Source organism: Lacerta agilis, chromosome 15, assembly GCF_009819535.1.
Source record: "Lacerta agilis isolate rLacAgi1 chromosome 15, rLacAgi1.pri, whole genome shotgun sequence".
Taxonomy (NCBI): Eukaryota; Metazoa; Chordata; class Lepidosauria; order Squamata; family Lacertidae; genus Lacerta; species Lacerta agilis.
Genome location: NC_046326.1, coordinates 35442145 through 35465177, shown reverse-complemented (window position 1 = coordinate 35465177; position 23033 = coordinate 35442145). Strand labels below are relative to the sequence as shown.

General features: G+C 48.8%; 1 protein-coding gene across 8 annotated transcripts in view; it reads left to right on the top strand.

Moving 5' to 3' along the window:
• Positions 1-3592: 3592 nt before the first annotated feature.
• The window catches only part of SGSM2 (small G protein signaling modulator 2), an 88268-nt gene continuing 68827 nt past the window's right edge, over positions 3593-23033 (top strand). For 6 of the 8 annotated variants that reach the window (XM_033171825.1, XM_033171821.1, XM_033171819.1 and 3 more), the window contains exons 1-2: positions 3594-3732; positions 21024-21099. In XM_033171825.1, the coding sequence (XP_033027716.1) occupies positions 3676-3732; positions 21024-21099 (133 nt within the window). In that variant the 5' untranslated portion in view covers positions 3594-3675. Of the gene's footprint in view, positions 3733-8261; positions 8284-21023; positions 21100-23033 lie in introns of those variants that run through there. The other 2 variants (XM_033171823.1, XM_033171822.1) reach the window with 2 other exon arrangements.

Genomic DNA, 23033 nt, shown 5'->3' with positions numbered 1-23033 from the left:
GGGGTGGAGGAGAGAGAGGGGGGCGCACACTTCCTTTGCTTTTAGATAGTGTAGGCAAAGAATCAAAGAAAAAGAAAACCTCAGTGGATTGAGAGGCCACAACCTCCTGAGGGTGTCCATTCCACTGTCAAACAGTTCTTACTGCCAGAAAGTTCTTCCCAGGCATGACGCCTTGCCCCCCCGCGATTGAGGGGGCCCAGAGCCACGTGGCGCCAACACACCGCATGCCCCAATTCTGGCCAGAATATTCCAGCCTCCTGTTCTTACAGCGGCAGGGGTTAGACTAGATGAGCCTCGTGGCCCCTTCCAGCTCTACAATTCTGTGCCCGTGGGAAACCTTCAACCAGGTCCTGAATGCCACACTGCAATTCCCAGAAGCTGCCATCCAGAGCCCTACTGACTCCGACGGGGGACCAGACTGACCCCAGAGGCGGTGGGTGGGCTGTCCTTCGCTGGAGGTTTTCAGGCGGAGGCCAGCCGCCCATCTCTCGGGGCTACTGAAATTGCAAGATTTCTGTGCTGAGCTGAGCTTATGCCTGTATTACCGTAACTCGCGACTTCTGTTTTCTGAGCACACGAGCTATGCCGCTGTTCTCAGTGAATGCGTCAGTCCTTAAAGAGAAATCGATGGTTGGGAGTCAACAACTGAATAGGTGAAGAAATAGCTAGGAATGCCAGGAGAAGGAAGGGCTTAAGATCAGTGATGGCCCAACTTGGCCCTCCAGCTGTTTTGGGACTACAATTCCCATCATCCCTGACCACCGGTCCTGTTAGCTAGGGATGATGGGAGTTGTAGTCCCAAAACAGCTGGAGGGCCAAGTTGGGCCATCACCAGCTTAGATGCATCTGTTGCTCCTCTCGCATCTTTCCCCGAGCTAAACCTCTCTGGTCCCTTTGACTTTACGGCAAATAACTTTGTTTAACGTGCCACTCGCCGTCTTTGCTGTCCTCCTCTGAACCCATATCTAACTCAGAGCCTGGAATAAGAAACAAATAAAAGAAAATTCTGCAGCAGCGAATCCACGCCTGCCTGCATCCGGATGATGAGGTCATCACACACGCACGCGCACACGCACACACAAACACACACACACACGGCACTTCTTCCCCTCCTGCCTGTGTTTTCATAAACGGAGGAAAGCTCTTTCAGGGTAGCCCCTCTGCAGCATCTTGCCCAGCGTTTCTGAAAGCAGCCAGCCAGGCGCTTCCGGGGGGGGGGAGCACTAAAGCAACAACAGACCCTCTCCAAACATGTCTGAGCAGCTGGGGTAGACTGCCTCTGAGAGTGGAAGCTCCGTTCCTAACTTACGAAAGATACAACACAGGTGGGACCGGCTACACAAAGCTGCAGGGTGTGGAGGGCTCCTTTTTAGGATACTCCATTCCATTTCCCGCTCAAGTTTTCTTTTCTTTTCTTTTTTCATCCCAACAAGTAGCAGGCATTGCAATCGGCTGTTTTAGGGCATATTCCCTTCTCCTCTTGAGGCATTATATTACTACTACTACTGCTACTACAATTGCTTTTCTGAGCTTCTGCAAACCCCAAAGCCTCCTAATACCTCCTCCTCATGTGTGGCACAATAAGCAAGAGCACCAAACACCAGAAACAGAGGAAGAGTGATAGATAAAGGAATATTCTATTTATTTTTGCTTTATTTCTTATGCCCCATTTCAGTCACTGAGATTTCTGATGGGGATTATTACTATTATAACTTATTAGTCACTTGTCTCGCCTGCCTCCTTCCAGCAACTCCTGCAGCCAAGCTGGTGCCAAACATCTTCCTCTGCTTTCCTTTGGACCAAGGGGGGGGGGACGGGACACTTGTCCTCTGGGCAGCCCAGGACCTCCATACACATTTCCCAGGCTTGCAGCCCAGAGATTGGTCGCTTGTCGCCCGAAGGTCTTCAAGCGACTTACAGCAAAAAAGGAAAAAGATCTACATTACATAAGGTGGGGGGAGGCCCTCTCCCTGACTCACCCAGAAGTCTGGGGTCAAGGCCAGCGTTACAAATTGGTGGTGGGCTGGTCCAGAGTCCTCCAGGGATGGTGCAGAAAAAAGTCTCTCCTCTCCCTCCAGGGGGAGCAGCAGCAAAGCAAAGCAGGTAGGTGGCAACTAAGGTGCTTACCTGCTTTGCAGGTGACCCAGGTGCTGTGGGGGGGGGGGTGCACTTCTGGTGGCTTCCCTAAGACCGACCCCTCAGTGTGGCAGGCCCCGTCCTGTGGAACTCCCTGCCACTGTTCAGTTTTAATATTCTCAATAATTTTATTTCTAATGCACTGATTGTCAGCAGTCCCCCAAGGTTGCAGGTGAGGGCCTCTCCCATTTCTACCTGGTGAATCGAGGGATTGAACCTGATTGTTTTGCATGCAAAACAATATGAGCTACAGCCCTTTTTCAATGCAATGTTGCATTCAGGGCCCTATACCCTTGAGTTCTTTTAAGCACCAAGACCTGGGAATTTCTCCCTCAGGTGCCATTCCTGCACTCTGCACTTGCCCAGGGGCACCATTTATTTTTTATTTCTTGAGCATATTTTTACCCCAGCCTTCTTCCAAGAAACTTCAGGATGTTGTGCCAGATACCCACCCACCCACCCAATTTTATCTTGCACAACAACCCTATGAGGTAGGGCAAGTTAAGAAAGAGAGAGAGAGAGAGAGAGAATGCCATTGGCTCAAGGTCACCCAGCGAGCTTCATAGCTGAGTGGGGGATTTGAACCCTGGTCTTCCTGGTCCCCGTCTGACACTCCAACCACTATACGACACTGCCTTTAGAATTATTCCTTTGCCCATTGTACGGTTGAGTATCGGAGGGGCAGTGCGGTGCAGTGGTTGTTGGCACCTCTGACTCCACAGAGAGTCCTGGGTTTAAGCCCTCGCTCTCCTGCACTTCAGGGGGGTTGGACCTTTAGGACCCTCAGGGTGCCCTCCGACTCTACAGTTCTATGATTCTCTCCTCAGACAAGTTCGCTGGGCCGGTCTCCCTCCGTCTCTCACCCTGACCTACCTCACAGGGCTGTTGTGAAGACAAAAGCCCAGAACCGGCCCTCCCTACCTCCATGAAGACCTTAAGTATTGGAGGAGCAGCTTCCCAAACCAATGGAAGCGGCGGGTGTTAGTGTGAGCGGCGCGTCCGAGAACTTTGCCCATGCTCCGGATCCCTCTCGTCTCCTTCCTCCCCTGGCAAAACCCAAGCTCACACTTAGTAAGGCAGGCGCAACTTGCCCCCCCCCCACCCGCCTTCACCCTCACAAAAGCACATTGTTACCAAATAATTCCCCCCACCCCGCGCGCCTCCCGTTTCCTCCCGGCTCCGCGCCCCCACCCCAGGGAGGAAACCCCTCCCCCGCCAAGGAGGCGGGCCCCGCTCGGCTGACGTCAATGTGGGGGCGGGCTCGGAAGATGGCTGGCGCTGGAGGGAATGCCCTCTTGCAACCGCAGCGCCGAGCGGAGCGCAGGCTTGGCGGGGCCGCGCGGGGGACGCTGCTCGCTCGGGCCGGATCGAGAGGAAGCGCCCATCGCCCTCCTTTTGCACCGGCGGCAGGGATTGCAATCGCCGGCTGGGTTTTAATTTTTTAATCTCTATATCGATCTATCTGTATATTTCCTTCTTCTTCTTTTTTTGGAAAGAGTTCCCGTTGGCCACCTTCCCTCGCTCAGCCCAGGAAGCACCATGAGTCTCCCTGAAGATGCAGTGAAGGAAAAATTGCTCTGGAATGTGAAAAAGGAGGTAAGAGAGAGAAGGGTGGGTAGGTGGGTGGGTCCTGAGCACTTTTTTTGCACATTTTTTTTTTGGGGGGGGGGGGTCTTTCCTCTCAAGAGACTGATCCCCCCCACCTTACATTTCCCCCATCTCTCTCCCTCTGGAGTCTTCCTTTGCATTTTGGGTCTCTTCCCTCTTCCCCCCCCACCGCCAGATAGATTTCCTTCCAACTCTCTCACCCCAATTCCGGGGTTTGTTTGTGGGCATTTGCGGAGCGTTTCGTTCAGGGTTGCCGGAGCTCGGCTGAAGCTCGGGTGCGAAAAGGGGGCTTGGTTTGTTTTTGAAGAACCAAGGGAGGTGCTTTGAGAAAGGTCTCTGGGCAGCCATGCCTGCCCCCTGGGGGTTGGAGTGGGACGGAGGGGTCAGCAACACCCCCGTCCCCGCTTTCTCAGCCCAGAATTGGGTATCAAGTGGAAAAAAACGTGTGTATATATGCTGTTTATCGTATGGCGAAGGAAAAGCACTCTGTGCAAGCTCAGAGGCTCCCTTTCCCCCTTCGCTCACACTTTCCATATTGCAAGGTACTGGGTGCAGGTGATGTTTGGATTTCAAATGAACCTGAACACCATATATTTAAAGCACACCTCCCTCCCCATGTGAATCCTGGGAACTGTAGTTTACTCCTCGCACAGCTACAGTTCCCAGGATTCTTGCGGGTTGTGTGTGCCCCCAAAGTGCATGCTGTCATATATATTCTGCGGGTGAGATTTATGCCTTATTCTTAATGGGACTTACTGTGTATTTAATGGGACTGACTCTCTGGTAAAGAGCACACCGAACCACAGCTTGGATTTGACCTGGGCGGCCTAGGACTCTAGAACCTGTTTTCTTCCTAGGTTCTGCTTTCGAAACACCCGGCAAGCACACCTGCACCCGGTTTGGAAGCTGCTGTGGGTGTTTTTCATTTGAGCCTGGGGTTTGTCAGGCTCAGCTGTCATGCGTTTGGCTCTGGGAAGAGAGCAATTTCTCTGGTGGTTCTTCAGTTAGCTGATGGCTGAGTCCTCTCCCTCCCTACTACCAGCTGAGTAACCAGTCGCCAGCCTGATATAGTGTCTCTGGGTGCGTGCAGAGTGCCGTTCTCCCACCACCGCGACACACATAGCTGGAAGAACTCCTCTGGACTGGCACAGGTGCTGCCAGGTCAGAGAGGTTGTTGTGGTGTTGGGGGCTGCTTTGAACCCCCAAGATCTCGCAGGCTAAAACAACATTGCTATCAAGGAAGGAGATTGATCCAATGTTGCACTAAACCTGGGAACCTGCCTTAACACCAAGCGGGTCACTCGGCCGGCATTCTGTGGTCTCACTAGCAGAGCAGAGCCAGGGAAGCAGCCTCAGACCGTTGCTCCATCTAGCTCAGCATTGCCTACACACTGACTGGCAACAGGGCTTCAGGCAGGGGACGTTCCCAGCCCTACCGTTGGGGATTGTGACCTGGCCAGAGGCGAGACAACAAAGGCATTTTACTGGCACTTGGTTGATTCATTTTGCAGACTCTGAGCACACTTCCCCAAATGCCTTTGGAAAATCTTGTCCTCTGTAGGCAAAGGTTGCCTAGCCTATTTGTGTGGGGAGGGAGATGGCAAAAAGAGAGTCTGGAATACATTTTTTTTTTTGGGGGGGGATGCAACTTATGGCATACTGGCTGAAATCACCAAAAGTCTTCACCAGCTCATTTCTACACACACCCTGCCTACAACGAGTCTTGCACAGAGATATAGTAGCAATCTGTTGGGGGGGGCTTCTAGGAGAAGGATGGCAATGGGTGCTTTGGTTTTGGGGGTGGGGGGCAGCTAGATCTAGAGGGTTCGTCTCCCCACTTTCTCTCTCCTCTTCTCCGCCTCCTCCCCTTTCCGCGTCCTTAGTGACGCAGATGCTTATGCCTTGCTGGTGTGTGTGTGTGTGTGTTCACCGAAGTGTGTTGGGGGGGTGGGGGGGGGACATGAATTCATTCAAAAATTGCAAGAGCTGCATCCAGCCCTGTGTCCCCTGATGCATGTTAAGTAGCCCCGACAGCTTGATTTAAAGGGATCTGCTGTGAATTAGCTGCCTGGGTTCTAATCCATCAGTTAATTGATCTGAGAGCTGCATAAATTTGCATATGAATGACAAACAGAGGTTCTGAAGTGGGAGGAGGGAGGGAAGAATTATCTTTTCCGGGGGGGGGGGGGAGGTTATTTAATTTTAGCTGGTGCAAAAAAAAAAGTTTCCCCAAAAAACACATCCATTTGTGTGTGTGTGTGTGTGTGTGTGTGTGAAAGAGAGAGAGAAGGGAGGTACAAATCTTCCTAGGACAGAGTTAGAAGAAGCTCTTTGTGTGAGAGAGTCTTATAACAGTCCCTTCCACTCACAGATTTGTCAAGACTTGCAATATGATTATCTTAAAGATGCACTTGGTTGTACCCAGTGCTTAGATATGCTTAGAGTAGACCCACTGAAATAGCCATGACTGACTTAGGTCTATATTTTCAGTGAGTCTACTCTGAGTAGCCCAATATGTTTAGAATCCTAGGATTGTGCAGTCGGATGGGACCCTTGAGGGTCATCTAGTCCAACCCCCTGCGATGTAGGAATCTCTTGCCTAGTGCGGGACTCGAACCCGCAACCCTGAGATCGAGAGTCTCATGCTCTCCTGATGGAGCTTATATTAAGGTGGCACTTTTCAATCAACCAAAACTCGGATTGGCCTATCCAGCATGGCCTACACCAGGCTTCATGTAAGCCAGGAATCTCTCCTGGAAGATGTGGAAATCGAGATTAAAGGCATTGGAAGAGTTTGCTTGGGAAGTGGCCAAGGTCCATTCAGTCCAGCATCTCAGAGTGACTGACTAGAAACCTCCGGGAAGCACATAAGCAGCGCAAGAAGCCAGTAGCCCTGTCCTGGCCCCCTCAACCCATATTAAGAGTTGGGGATGGGCAAGAAATTTGATTTGGTTTGCATTTGAAGCCAAATCTATCAAACTCGCGCAGTTAAGGGGTACACTGCTCCTCAACACAGAGACACTATTTCTAGCTATCCTTAATAAGAGCAGAGTCCTGCAGGATCAGGCCAAAGTCCTATTAAGTCTGCCGTCCCACAGTGGCCAACTAGATGCCTCTGGGGAAAACCCCAAGAAGGTCTCTGAAGCTACAGCCCTCTACCGGTGGTGTCCTCACAGCAAGTTGGAATTCAGAGGTAGGACTCGAACCCATGGCTTCAAGTTACAAGAAAGGAGAATCCGACTAAACATCAGGAGCTACTTTCTGACAGCAGGAGCCGTTCAACAGTGGAATAGGATGTGGTGGATTCTCCTCCGTTGGAGGTTTTTAAGCAGAGGTCTGTCTTGCATGCTTTAGTTGAGATTCCCTGCATTGCAGGGGGGTTGGACTGGGTGACCCTCGGGGTCCCTTCCGACTTGAGATCCTGTGATTCTAGGTAGACTGCCTCTGGACATGGAGGTTCTACACAGCCATTATGGCTTATTCTTAGTCCTCTCCTCCTTCGTGAATTTGCCTGTATCCCCTTTTTGAAACCAGCTGTGCCCATGAAACAAAGGCTGTGTGTATTAATGAGATTCTCCAGGCTGCTGAGATGGCTTGCCTGATGGCAGCTGTCAGCAGTTCACGAAGCAGTTGCGGAATATGCGCAAATCTCCGGGGTCCTCCTAGGCCTCCTAGGCGGTCCAGGTTTTTGGCAGTGTTGCACCCGGATTCCCAGGAGATCTCTGCCTCCCTCCCCCTCCCTACATTTAAGGAGGGTTTTTTTTTTAAATAAAGGTTTATATAACACAGCCAGCAATTGAGGCGTGTCTTGGAGACACAGTTTTCTACGCACCCCTGCTTCCTGATAGGTAGGCAAACAGGAAAGTTGGGGAATCCTGGGGGCCGCACTCCCTTCTGGGAGGCCAATTTGGGGGGGGGGCATGTGCCCTGGTGGGCGGGGCCAGAGGCAAAAGTGGGTGGAGCAATAAATGTGAGTTTTACCTTTTTGCAGAGTAAGCTAATTTATCGCACACATTTCTTTCCCCTCCGCCCAGCCAATAAAGCAGCATTATAGAAGTTATACTCGCCATGCGAAAGGACCCAAGGAGCTTTTAGATTTCCCACAATGCCTTGGTGCGACACAACATGGCGGCCATTTTTAGGAAATTTAAATGGCAGCCGACCGCTAGGAAAAAGTGGTCTCAGGGCAAACGCTGGCAGTGGGCATTGGAAGGGCAGTAGTGCCCCTGGTGCCCAAGAGTGCCTGGTGTTGACGGCGAACCTGCCCCCTCAAAAGGGTCCTGAAGCTTCCTTTGTGGGAACATCCAGCCCACCGTTGCTTAAACCACTTCCTGGCCACGCAGATGTGTTTCGATTGCATACTCTGATTTCCCCCTTTCCCTCGTGGCATTTAATTCTCTGCATCTTTTTTGTGCCGAAGCAGTAAATTAGGCTTTTGCGTGCGGCAAATTGTTGCCCTCGCCTTTCTTGGGAAACTGCTAAAATTGAGTTCCTTTTCCTGAGCAATATGTTTCTCTGGCTCAAACCGATCCGTTTCAGGTAAATCTTCGTCCTTGGGGGAACATTTAAGAACTTATTTGCGGGCTTGGATTTTTCTGGCGGCCTTGCTTGCTGTTCCCACTGGGAAGCAATTTATTTCCTTGACTTTAAGAGAAAGGCACGCCAGTAAAATGTCTTGAGAAATTTGGCTCAGTTGCCTCCTTACATTTACCTCCTCTGTGGGGAAGCCTGTCCTGATGAGAAGTGTTGTGAAGCTCGCTGGTCTTTCTCCAGCTGATTTATGGGTTTCTGCAAATCTGAACCAGATCGACATGGGCGATCCAATTTTGACCCTGGGCGACCACTCAGTATGGGCTGTGCAGACTCACAACTCCCAGAAGAGTGCAAGAGGTGGTCTCTGTGCTGGGAGCGGGTCCAGAGTAGTCAAACTTCTTTTGGCCAGGGAGCTATTTTCACCCACCACTTTCCCACACAGCTTTCCCCCTCCTCAGCAGTGTTCGAAATTAACCAGGTGCCTTTTTCACCCAACTATTGACCATTTACAATCAAGTGAAGGTGCCTGGACACCAGGATGGTGCTTGACATCTCCACCATTTGGAGATGCATACCTGGGGACTTCACAGCCGTCTTGTCCAAAAATGGCAACTAGACGTTCCGTTTTGGCGACTGCAACCTTGGTTTAAGTAGCCATTTTGCACCTAGCTTATATAACTGAGTTTCTAGCGCTCCTCGCTTTACAGGGTGGCACTGGGTAGTTTATATCTTTGCTAATTCCGATGCCATGCCTATTTTTCTCTCTTTGCCACTGCCACCAAAATCAGTGGGGAGTTGGGGGGCGGGGGCTTCCCAGGCTGGAGGATAGTCAAACTAGAGTCTAGACTAGAGGTGTGAAGGCACTGAGCAGAGAGTTATGACTCAAAACTGGTCTGTGTTCTCCCACATCCTTCTGGGCCTTCACATATCTAGTCTGGACCCCAAATCCTTGGTGGGCTTAAAGGTCCACAGCAGCCATTCTCAACTTTGGTTCCCCTGATGCTCTTGAACTACAACTCCCATAATCCCTCACTACTGGCCATGCTGGCCAGGAAAGATGGGAGTTGTAGTCCAACAACATCTAGGAACCCAAGGCTGAGAAAGGCTGGCCTAGAGTCTGGACCCTGAACAGGAAATTTTATCATGTTTGCCTTCTATTGCCATTGCAGCTTTGAGACTTGGCAAGTCACCGTTGACACTGGATGCCAATTTGTTTCCAGGCTCAGTTCAAGTTGCCAGTCCTGGCCTGTCATCTGATGGTTGCAGCGGGTTGGGAATGGAAAATCAGGAGGGAGAATGGATTGGAGTATCATGAACTAGGGCAGGGGTCTGCAACCTTTAAGACAAAAAGAGCCACTTGGACCCGTTTCCGAAGGGGAAAAAAAAACTGGGAGCCGCAAAACCATTGCGACATTTAAAACAAATATAACACTGCATATATTGTTTCTGGTATGCATAACCATGTGCAAATAAGGCCGTTCAACACCTTTTTGAAAGCCCTAGCAAACAACACAAACAACACTAGCAAACAACACAGTCCCTCCCAAATGCAGTATACCCCAATGCAGATGCTGCTTGAGTCACACAGAGGCTCCCCCAAGCAACCAACAAATGAAATAACAATAACAATATTAATGTTACCAATAATAGTAATACAAGTAAGAGGTCTCAACGAACCTTTCGCTTCTGGAGACTCCCCTGTGTTAGGCAACTAATAAATAGCATTAAGAACGGTGATAATATAAGGAAGAGGACCAGCAAAATTTTTGCTTGATGGCAAATTGCCCAGAGACTCCCACCCCAACCCCCATGTTAGGCAACTACTAAGTTAAATAACTAAGCAGGGCCCAGTATGGTTTCAAACTGGATGGGAGAGCACGTGTTGAGATACTTGTATTGCCGGGGGTTGGCTAGAGGACCCTCGGGTGTCCCTTCCAACTCCACAGTTCTATGATTCTAACAATATAAGCAAAAGGGTGAGTGCGTTTTTCACTCAAGGCCAGTGCATGCCCCCTTAAAAACAACAACAACACACCATCAAATTCCACTATGGCGCTTAATAGAGCAATTTCGTTGTTTCACGCAAGGGGACAATGACAATGAAGATTTATTCTATATTCAACAGTAACAACACACGACTTTAGTTCTTTGCAGGTTGCATAATCGGTTATGCTGCTGTTGTAAGAAAAATCTGCCCTTATTCCCTTATTTTATGGGTATGGGGTACACAAGAGCCCTTGCAAAGTCCTTTGCAGGTTCTCCATTGGTAGGAGTAAAAAACAGAGGCCAACCAGAGAAGATTGAGAAGCAAAGCAAGCATGCTAAAGACATTTTAAAATCCCTCCTGGAGTCTAGCCCACCCCCAGAAACATCAATCATGGAAGAGGTGTAACCCAAGCTCATCACCCAGAAAAGGCGTTATCTGATGCCTCTTCTCAGTAGCCTGGCCATTCCTTTGAGATGGTAATCTTCTTTAATTCCTGGAATAATTAAATCCCTCACCCCTCCTTCCCTGCAGAGACCCATTTGGTAAACATTTGGTAATTTTGTGATGGTGTGAGACCTGTCTGCCTCAGACATGTGGCTGCAAACTTACCCGGAAGTAAGTCCCATGGAGCGCAATGGGACTTACTTCTGAGTAGACAACTTCAAGATGCAACACCCTCGGAAGTGAAAAATGCTAGGCGCGTCTACTCAGGAGTAAGAGCCGCTGATAAATGGAACTGACTCCCAAATTCAGAGGAGCGCAGGCTTGCTTTTTGTTTCATCGCTACAGATTTATTTGGGGCCTCCTCCACGCGCACTTCTCCCCAATGATTATGAAATAAACGAGGTTGAGGGGGGGATGCCTGTTGCCCTTAATCCCGAAGAGCTCACCAAAGACAACGACCAGCTCCCAACACACACACACGTACACCTCTCCTCCAGACCATTTACTGGCTTTACTCTGATTTTCCACTTCACCCCCCCCAACACACACTCACATCCAGGCAGGCCCAGCTTCCTCTACAATTTTTTAAAAGAGGGCTTGTTCCTCCTCACCAGCAGCAGCAGCCACACCTCTAGGACAGGCGCCAAGGAGGGAAGCTGCTGCTGTCTGCTGCTGCGCCTGCACTGGCATAAACGAGGCACGGTGCATGAGCCTCAGCCTTGGGGGCGGGCCGCCGGCCAGCTGGAGAAGAAGAGGAGGGCACGGGTGCAGCCGCGGAGCCACGGCAAAGGTGTGAAAGAGCCGCATGCGGCTCCGGAGCCGCGGGTTGCAGACCCCCGAACTAGGGCGTTCTGCACTGCAAGATTTTGTTGCGGGGCTCCCCTGATTTTAATTCCAATTCCTGTTTGCTCCTGTTTTCTATGCAAAGTCCCATGGCTTCCCCCCAAAGAATACTGGGAACTGTAGTTTAACCCTTACAGTGCTATAGTTCCCAGCACCCTGTATAAAGTGGTCAAAGATCTTGTGAACCACCCTGAGACCTTGTGATGAAGGACTGTATATTATAATCATCATCATCATAGCAGCACGAAAAAATCAATGAAGCAAGAGTAATACATAGTCTATAGTATTATATTAACCTGTCATATTAAAACAAGTAAGCTTTTTGTTTTAAAAAACCACTTATTTACAGGTGAAATTCAAAAAAAATTAGAATATCATGGAAAGGTTCATTTCTTTCAGTAATTCAACTTTAAAGGTGAAACTAATATATGAGATAGACTCATGACATGCAAAGCGAGATATGTCAAGCCTTTGTTTGTTATAATTGTGATAATTATGACGTACAGCTGATGAGAACCCCCAATTAACCATTTCAACTTTGGGGCTTTCATCAGCTGCACGCCATAATCATCACAATTATAACAAACAAAGGCTTGACATATCTCACTTTGCATGTCATGAGTCTATCTCATATATTAAACTCCAGTAGCTAATGAAAACAATTGCTTACATAAATGGACTTTTCCACGATATTCTAATTTTTTGAGTTTCACCTGTATTCCTCATTTTGCCCTAGTATCTTGCTTGCTCTTCACAGCACAGGAAAGAAACACCTCCATGTTTCTTCTTCCCTGATTTCATTGTGTTGGCCAGGTGCTGAAATTTTAATAGAGGCTTCCCTATATCCAGGGCAGCAAGATCCTATTAGCTACGAACCCATTAGCTAAATTAAATGGATTCCTACCTGTTTTGGAGTGGGTTCAGGGCCTCCAATGTAAGCCCCAATCTGTGCTCAGGTCTGTATGGGCATGAAAGGAATGGTGCCCATTTTCAAACTGCATCTCCAGGCAATTTTTTCAGGGCATAATCATAATTCTCTAGCTGGTCGGAAGTTGGGGGCGGGGGGGGGCGGGCGAAAATCTCTTACACGTTTTTTGTTCAAAGCAAAGCAATAATGCCCAACAACCTGCGTCTGATTCAGAGAGAATGGATTGTGTTGCTCTATTGACTGTAGCATCTTAAAACTTTTGCGGTTGTAATGCATGGTACGTTTCCAGATCTGGAATTAGGTATGGGGGGGGGAACTCCCCCTCCCATGATCAGAAATACTGCCAGCATGCCAAGGGTGTCTGTCTGCCACCACTGAGTAATTCTCCCATCCTCGACGAGAGGGCAGGGAAGTGTGATCTATCACAGTCCTCCCCGACATAATGTGCAATTTGCGGTTTCAGTTGGACTAGAAAATGCTTGTTGGATTTGTGCCCATCTGGGAGACATTTTGCTTGTTGCCGTTGCTTCCCTCTTTGCAGTGATGGATGGCTGTATCCCCTAGACTCTCAAGCACAGAGAAACTTGTGCTGGATCTTTTTTAGTTCTGAGCACGGGATGAATAATCAGACACCAGCGATTTTTGCTCCCGTTTCTTTCTTTCATAAGGATTCTCTTGACTTCCCTGGTCTGCAGTGAGCTCTTGTCTGCCCCTGGAACTGGCTGCCATGTGGAGTCTCTGGCTTGCCACATGGGGTCTTTGGCTTGCCACGTGGTGTCTGTGGCTTGCCACATGGAGTCTTTTGCTTGCCATGTGGTGTCTCCAGTTGCCACGTGGTGTCCCTGCCTGCTACATGGTGTCTTTGGTTTGTTATATGGTGTCTCTCACTTGCCACATGGAGTCTCTGACTTGTCATGTGGAGTCTTTGGTTGCCACGTAGTGTCTCTGACTTGCCACATGGTGTCTCTGTCTGCTACGTGGTATCTCTGGCTTGCCACATGGAGCCAGTGTGGTGTAGTGGTTAAGAGCAGTAGACTCGTAATCTGGGGAACCGGGTTCGCATCTCCGCTCCTCCACATGCAGCTGCTGGGTGACCTTGGGCTAGTCACACTTCTTTGAGGTCTCTCAGCCCCACTCACCTCACAGAGTGTTTGTTGTGGGGGAGGAAGGGAAAGAGAATGTTAGCCGCTTTGAGACTCCTTTGGGTAGTGAAAAGCGGGATATCAAATCCAAACGCTGCTGCTGCTTCCTCTTCTTCTTCTTCTTCTTCTTCTTCTTCTTCTTCTTCTTCTTCTTCTTCTTCTTCTTCTTCTTTGGCTTGCCACATGTAGCATCTTGCTTGCCACATGGAGTCCCCTGGGTTGTCGCGTGGTGTCTCGGTCTCTTGGCCCTTTGCTTCTGTTCTGCTCGCTCCCCTCAAAACCTGGCTCTTCCCCAACGCACAAATCTATATTATCTCAGGACAGTGCTTTCTGGGTCTTCTGCCAAGGCAAACAGGGAATGGAGCTGGTTAAGACAACGCCGCTTGTTCGAGCGAGCAGGGAGGGGGCCGCCCTGTAGTTCAACAAGGCTGCCCAGGTGTTGCCTTAGCGATGCCACTTAGAGGCCCATTTCCACTCCCTCTCGCTTCCTGCTTGTCAAAGTGCCAAGCTTTTGCCTCCTGCCACTTCTCCGAGAACTGGCTTGCATCCAGGGAGAACTGCCCGCCTTTCCGAAGTCAAAAGACAACCCGATACAGTTCGAGGCCGAGCATTTCCCCCTCACGGAGCTACCAGTTCTCAAACTGGTTCAAGAAACATTCTTTCTTTTGGGGGAACTCTGGGAGTTTGTGAGGGAACGAGGGGGTCTCCTAGCACCCCACGGCACCTTTAATAAACGACAGACCCCAGGATTTTTGTGGCTTGAGGAACCAGGACTGCTTAAAGGGTTATAACGCTGCTTCAAATGTATGGGGCAGGTGTGGCCCTAGTCGTTCTGGGGCCTCTTTCTATAGGGCCCCATCAGTTCAGGATTTTCAACAGGCTTTAAAAGCCCACTTCACTTCAGGTTTCTTTTTCTGCAAGCATTCCTGGTGCTTGTCACGGCCCTTGGAGAGGGGTTGCGGCAGGGAAGTCAGGCTTCTTCAGGGAACTAGGCCGGAGATTTGAGGTAGTGAAGGACTTGCCCATGGGTCAGCCCCAGATGCACATATGGAACAAAAAGCCCTTGCAGAAGAGGAGGCCAGTATCCCCTGGCCCAAGAAGGTTTCGTTACCCTCTTGTGACTCCTGGTTCCTCGGAGCCACTGATTTCTGAAGCAGTATTTGAGCTCTGCTGTTCTGGAGTCTGAACCGTTCTAGATGCCCTGTGCTGTCAGACCAAAGACAAATCTGACCAAGGATGGAGCAACTTAAGAGGCATAGCAAGCTAGCTTACGGCAGGCCAGACTGTCTGTCCATCTATCGCAACCTTAACGGTGTGGTGCTGTGGTTAGAGGGAGACGTGGGTTCAAATCCCCTCTCGGCCATGAACCCTAATGCTAACCCTAACTCTAATAATGATAATAATAATAATTAATAATAATTTATTTATACCCCACCCATCTGGCTGGGTTTCCCCAACCACCCTGGGCGGCTTCCAACAAAATATTACAAATACAATAAAACATCAGACATTAAAAACTTCCCTAAGCAGGGCTGCCTTCAGATGTCTTCTAAAAGTCAGATAGTTGTTTATTTACTTGACATCTGATGGGAGGGCGCCACTACTGAGAAGGCCCTCTGCCTGGTTCCCTGTAACCTCACTTCTCGTAGTGAGGGAACTGCTAGAAGACCCTCGGCGCTGGACCTCAGTGTCCAGGCTGAACGATGGGGGTGGAGACGCTCCTTCAGGTATACAGGACCGAGGCCGTTTAGGGCTTGAAAGGTCAGCACCAACACTTTGAATTGTGCTCGGAAACGTACTGGAAGCCAATGTAGGTCTTCCAGGACCGGTGTTATGTGGTCTCGGTGGCCGCTCCCAGTCACCAGACTAGCTGCCGCATTCTGGATTAGTTGGAGTTTCTGGGTCACCTTCAAAGGTAGCCCCACGTAGAGTGGATTGCAGTAGTCCAAGCGGGAGATAACCAGAGCATGCACCACTCTTGCAGGACAGTCTGCGGGCAGGGAGGGTCTCAGCCTGCGTACCAGATGGAGCTGGTAGACACAGAATTCACCTGCGCCTCCATGGACAACTGTGAGTCCAAAATGACTCCCAGGCTGCACACCTGGTACTTTAGTGGCACAGTTACACCATTTGGGAACAGGGAGTCCCCCACATCCACCCGCCCCCTGTCCCCAAAAACAGTACTTCTGTCTTGTCAGGATTCAACCTCAATCTGTATAACCCTTGAGCTCCTTAGAGAAAAGGTGGGATAGAAACACAATAAATAGAATAGACAGATTATTGAGAGTGACAGGCAGTAGCTCTCTGGGGTCTCAGGCAGAGGTCTTTCTTCCACCAGGTCCCCGATCCTTTTAACTGGCATTGCACACCTGGGATTGTCTTCTTGCAAAGCAGGTTCTCTGTCTCTGAACTGTGGTTGCTTTCTTCTTCTTTTGCATAATCTTTTTATTAATTTTTAAAAAGATTTTACAAATTCTTTTAGATGACACTCGGAGCAAATCTCTTATATCCCCACCTGCCCTTCCATGGTGTTCTTTTCTTACCATATATAAAACTGCTATATTACTCATATTTTACACATTTTACCCATTGATTCTAACTTATTAAACTACCAATTCTCTTCCGTTGCTATACTTTAAATCCTGCATACGTTTTAACATAATCACAACCTTTTTTTTTTTAATCATATATTCCACGAAATGTTTCCATTCTTCAATAAATTTTCTTCTTTAATTCTATCAGTCAGTCTAGCCATCTCAGGGTATTTCATCATCTTCATAAGCCAATCTTCTTTCATCGGGACTTCTTCTTTTCCACTTATTTTATTTATGATTTTCAATTTTATACATTTCAGTAATTTTACAATCATTTTAACATTTCAAAGCTCGACTGCCTTCACCCTCTTTCTGCGGTTCCTTAAATTTATTTTTTGCATTTTCCGCCTTTTCCAAATTAACTTAATTTACTCATTTATTCATCTACTTTAAATACGTACTACTATAAAACTGCAGGTTATTGCAATATTTCTGCCAATGTTCTTATCTGTTTACAGTTTATTTATAAGTATTCAATAAACCATTTCCATTCTTCTTTTTATTTAAAAAAAGTTTGTTGTCTTGATTTCTTATTTTTCACCATTTCTGCATATTCCATAATTTTTTGTACCCGTTCTTCTTTCGCTGGGACTTCTTCTTTCCGCTTTTGCACATAGATTATTCTTGTCGCCGTTGTAACATACGTAAACAAATTAAAACAATTCCTTCGGAAGCTCTGGACCAGTTATACCAGGCACGTCCAACAGGTAGATCGCGATCTACCGGTAGATCACTGGAAGTCACTGGGAGATCACTGGCTCCCCCAAAGAAGTTCAACAAGTTTGGCTCCTCTAAAAAAAGCTTAGCAACTTTGACCTGAACCCCCCCAAAATGGGCTTTCCTCCTCCCCCCCAAAAAGCTCACCAACTTCGACCTGAACCGCAAGAAAACGGGGCTTTCCTCCTCCCTAAAAAAAGCTGAACAACTTTGACCTGAACCCCCCCAAAAGGGGGTAGATCACTGCCAGTTGTTAACTCTGTGAGTAGATCGCAGTCTCTGGGGAGTTAGCCACCTCTGTAACAGAAAGGCCTCAGGTTTCTTGGGAATCATTACTTTAAACATTTTTTGAAAAACTCATTATAAAATAATCTCCCAATAGCCTTTCGCCTTCATGCAGGTTGAACCGTGTTTGCTTTCTTGTCCACTTTGGCTGTGTGACTCTTGGCTCCTTCCTCGACGGCAGAGCAAGTCCAACCAAAATCCTCTGCAACCCCTAGCCAAGAGCACTCGATCCTTCGACGTCTGCTTCTTCTTCCATCCTGCTGTGGCTTCCAGCGATGGATTTCTCCCTGATGGACCAAACTCCAAGCCTGGAGTGTATTGGCAACTGCCATCTGCCTTCTGCTCGGCTATGTAGCTTCTGTCCTGCCTTCGTGTCCTCCTGGATCAGATCCACGGCTGGCTGGGCCTTCGCAACGCACGGTGCTGTTGCCTCTCCTGCCCAGTGCTGTCAAGTATCCCGTTTTCCCCGGGATTCTCCCTTATTTCAAGCAGTTTCCCGCTGCTCTCCCTTATTTTTTATTTCCCTTAAATTTCCCGTTTTTAATGGAAGCAGCTCCTCCCCTGCTGGACAGGGACTGGGTGGGAAGACCTCGGCTACTTGGAGAGAAAAGCCTCAGCCCTCAAAGCAAGTGGGAGCCGTTTCCCGTGCTTACAGGGGGGTGTATTCCTCCCCCTGCATCAGCCCCTATCCGTTGCCACCGAGCCCCTCAGCCGGCCAATAGGGTTAGCTGGTGGGCGGAGCCTGGCTGCCTTTGAGCAGCTGCTGCTTCCTGTCCTGTTTTGATGGGATCAGACAAGAAGACGATGGGGCTCCATTGCGTGGAGCACATGGCTGCCCTCCTCTTTGCTCCGCTCCGAGCCCAACCCCGCTTGGAGTTTACATTGCTGCTCCGCCCACTTTTGCTTCTGGCTCCGCCCACCACTGACATGTGACTGTCCCCAGGATAGGTGAGACTGCTGATCCCTTATTTTCAAATCCGAAACTTGACAGCTATGCTCCTGCCTGCCCACACATTCTGTGGCTGTTGCTGGGCAGCTTCTTGCCGTTGCACCCCTCTTAAGTTGCCTGGTCGTGGTCGACGGGAGAGGAGAACAGGTTAGCAGCTAGCTGCCTCTTGCCAAGTGTTGCATCACCGTTTGCTCGAGTGCAGGAACTTGGGAAGATTTTGGCAGCCCACCCACATTCCCACACCGCAAATGTGCTTCTCAAGCGGTTTCAGGATCCAAGAGTCTTGCCTTCTGCTTCGGGGAGATGCCATTTCGTACAATGCGCTGTGTCCACAGCACCCACCTGTTCCACCAACCTTGTAACTCTTATCATGACAAAGAAACGAGATTCATCTGGCATGGCTTGTTTTTGAGAAACCCATAGGATTTATCCTGCAGTGTTTTTACTCCTCACTGCCTCCTCCTTTTGGGACAGACACCCTGCAGCAAGCACTTGGGCTCAGAACTGGTTAAGCACTTGGGGTTGAATTCAGCTGTGTTTGGATGTCCTTCTAAAACACACTTCGCCAACCGGGTGTCCGCCAGATGTTTGGAGCTTCCAGCTGTCATGCTCACATCCCCAAATAGAATTCCCCAGGAAAAAGGGATTGATTGTTTAACCGTTTTGGGAACTGTAGCTCCGTGGGCAGAATAGAGATTCTCAAACCACCCTCAGTTCCCGGGATTTTTTGGGGAAAGCCATGTTTGAAAGTATTTAAAGTGACATGATGCTGTTTTAAATGTGCAGAGCAGATGGGACTTTAGCCAGCATTCCATAGCCAGCAAGTGAATTTGACCATAGAATCACAGAATTGTAGAGTTGGAATGGATCCTGGAGGTCATTTAGTCCAACCCCCTGCAATGCAGGAATCTCCACTAAAGCATCCATGGCAGATGGCCATCCAACCTCTGCTTAAAACCCTCTAAGGAAGGAGAGTCCACAAGCTCAGGAGTCAGTGTCTCTGAAATTTTTCCTAAAAAAATAAAATAAAATAAATTGTTCTGCTTCTGCAAATCTCAAGTCTGCTGATCCATTCCTTTTGTGGACGGGTGACATAGTTTTGGCTGTCAGATGAATGGCAGTTGTAGCCAGAACGCTGGGAAAAGAAGGAATAAATTATCAAACAGGCAAACCTGGCTGTGGCTCCCCACTCACATTTGGCCTGTCCCACAGATCCAGAGACAATAATGTTTTCCAAAGCAAGCGAAGAGGGGTGGCAGCTTTGCAACACTGCCACCACGCTTCTTCTTCTTCCTGCAAAGGTTTTTGTTCAGTGTGCTACTTCGTTTTCCTTCCTTCCTCTGCCTTAAGCCAATTGCTTGCGAATAATTCTTCTTTCAATTTGCTTTCTGTCCAGCTGTGTCGGGAAGCATCTCTCTCCCCCCCCACCCCCCAGTGTTGCTTGCTGCAAAATGTCAGTGCAAACGGAAAACGAAACCCTCGGTGCCTTCCTGCACGGCCTTCTGTTCGATTTGATCTGATCCTGCAATCGTTTGGCTTTGTTCTAAGGCGGGCTTGAAAGGTCACTGCAAGACATCCTTGGGGGATGCTTGGCTCCTCCTCGCAGGGTGGAGATTTGTTTGTTTGTTTTTGCTCTGCTGCTGTCGAAAAATAGCCGAAAGCACAGGGTTAGAGTGTTGCTTTCTTTAATCGACTGACACAGCAACGCCCAGCAAAAACCAGCGAGGGCCATGGGATTGTCACTTAGACTGAACATTAAAGCAGACTTGCGTGTTGGACAGAAACAGGTATAAAAGCTCCCTCGAGACATCTGCTTGTTTTAGGAGGATTTGAGAGGTGATTTGGAGCAGAGGAAAATTAACAGTTTTCCATCTGCTACTTTTTCTCTTTTGATTCCTAATTAACTGCTCCCCCTTAAGAGGACTTAGTGGCAAGAACTCACCCACTCTCTCATCTGGCGGAAATGAAGGATCTGCAGAGACACCCATTGGCATGAGGGGGTATCAGAGGGCAGCCTGGCAATGGCCCCTTTGACATCAACCTGGGGAAAATCAGTCCCCAAGACCCTGGAGGATCTTTGCCAGTCAAAGCAGTTAATACTGGGATAAAATCATAGAATCGTTGGGTTGGAAGGGACCCCAAGGGTCACCTTGCCCGACCCTCTGCAATGCCATTGAAAAAAATGGATGGCCAATACATTCCTCTCATTCACAGAGGCATAAACTTCAATGGGAACATAGGGCAGAGAACTCAGCCTTCTACTGAGTCAGAACATTGGTGCATCTATCTCACTGTTGTCTGCACTGACCGGCAGCCGCTCTGCAGGGTCTAGGTCACCCTACCAGGAGATACTGTTGAGGACTGAACCTCGGATTATTATTTTTTTGCATAGAATAGCAGGTTGTAGAATTGTGGAATTGTAGAGTTGGAAGGGACCACGAGGGTCATTAGGTCCAACCCCCTGCAGTGCAGGAGTCTTTTGCCTGACGTGGGGCTCGAACCCACAACCTTGAAATTAAGAGTCTCATGCTCTACCAACCGAGCTATCTCAGGCCCACCTGATGCGCCACCACTGAGTGAGCTGGGGTCTTGCAGCCGAGAAGCAGAGCACATTTGCATGTGAAACTTCTGTGCTCGATGCTTGGCATCCCTTGCCACAAAGGAATCGGGTACCAGGTTGTGGAGAAAGATACTCACTCTGCCTGAGGCCCGGGAAGCCTGTGGTCCGTTTAGGTGAAACATGCCTAGACAAACAGCCCAACCTGTTGCCCGACTCTCTAAGGTTCTCCCTCTGCGTCTTTATGACCCATCGAGTGTTGCTTTCCATGCACAAACTTCTTTATTTCTTCCTGTTCAGGTGAAGCAGATCATGGAAGAAGCCGTCACCCGGAAGTTTGTGCACGAAGACAGCAGCCATGTCATTGCATTGTGCGGTAAGTGAATAATTGTCGCGTTACGATGCACAAAACTGCTGCATTATCATTGCGTCATGCAGCAAGTGACAAATTGTTCCTTCGTCGCTGTATTATGTGGTAAGTAAGAAAACTGACGGAGCTCCAAGCTGGTGTCAACTAGGGTGTCCTTTGTAATTTTCCTACCATGCAGACTCTTTTTTTTCTGTGCTGCTGCAAGAGCTTTGCAGCCCAACAGAACCGCAAGTTCTGTGCCTAGAATGCATGTTGCAAATCATGACTACATTAGCCACAGCTGAATACACCAGCTTTGATCAGATTGTAGAGTTTAGAGAGCCAGGAACTTTATTGCTGAGCCATCGTTGGGAGACCCCTCTCTTCCCCACACAGAACTACGATTCCCAGAGTTCCCTGGGAAGACTGCTTGATTGTTAAATTACACTGGGAATTGTAGAGAAGCATAGGAATGCCTCCGAACAACTCTCAGGACCTTTCAACTCTCAGCACTTCCCATTATTCTTTGGGGGGAGACTTGACTGCATGATACGGCATTAAATGCATAGTGCAGATGGGACCTATGATATGAGAGGTCATGTTACAACATCAGCTTCGTTGGACTGGTCGTGTTGTGCGGATGCCTGATGATCGTCTTCCAAAGCAACTACTCTATTCCGAACTTAAAAATGGAAAGTGTAATGCTGGTGGTCAACTAAAGAGGCTTAAAGACTCTCTCAAGGCAAATTTAAAAAAATGTGGGGAAACACTTGCCTGCGAGTGCTCCAATTGGAGAACAGCCTTCACCAAAGGTGTCATGGGCTTTGAAGACACTAGAACTCAGGGCGCAAGGGAGAAACGTGCTAAGAGGAAGGCACTCTGATGTGAAACAACCTTAGTGTCTTACATGCCAAACATTTATAGCACCCCTACCCCAAAAAAAGTATCCTGGGAACCGTGGTTTGTTAAATGGGCTGGGAATTGTACTCAATGATGGGTAGACTTAAGGATCGCCTCTTTCCATATGAACCTCCCCGGACCCAGAGATCATCTTCTGAGGCCCTTCTTCGTGTGCCTCCTCCTCGGAAGGACGTGTGGATCCAGAATTGGCCTCCACAGTCACTTACGGGCTCATTGTTAAAACCGTGTTTATGGAAGACAATCTTACTCGGCTACGAGTGACCGCCAAAGAAGTTACAATGCTGCTGCTCTTGTTGAGGAGAACGTCTTCCACAAGTCCCAAGTATCGTTAATTTTGTTTAGGAATCACTTCCTATCTCGCATAGAATCTGTAGTTTTGGGAGGGACGCTGAGGGTCATTTAGTGCAACCCCTTGCAATGCAGGAATCACATCTGATAATAATTCAATAATAATCATTTTATTGTTTCTACCCTACCCATCTAAATAATCCCCGACGGATGGCCGTCCAACCTCTGTTTAAAAACCTCCAAGGAAGGAGAGTCCACTACCTTCCAAGGAGGGAGACCGTTCCTGGTGTTTCGGAATGCAATGCAAACAGAATACAGAGCACAAATGAAAACACAAAGAAAATGGCTGAGAGGGAGCTATTGGAGTGGAAGTTGAATGGGACAAGTGACATGAAACAAACGCCATTTGTGTAGATGTAAGGCAGAATTTGGGTGTGATTTATATCACAAGAACCTGCATTATTACCTACACCAACCGGCAGCAGCTCTCCAGGATTTCAGGCAGGGAATCTCTCCCAGCCCTACCTAGTAATGCCATTGGAGATTGAACCCGGGAACATCTGCAGCCAAGGCAGATGTCCTGCCACTGAGCTATGGCCCCTCCCTGATCACCAGTGTGGTGAGAGAGCCAGTGTGGTGTAGTGGTTAAGAGCGGCAGACTCGTAATCTGGGGAACCGGGTTCGTGTCTGCACTCCTCCACATGCAGCTGCTGGGTGACCTTGGGCTAGTCACACTTCTCTGAAGTCTCTCA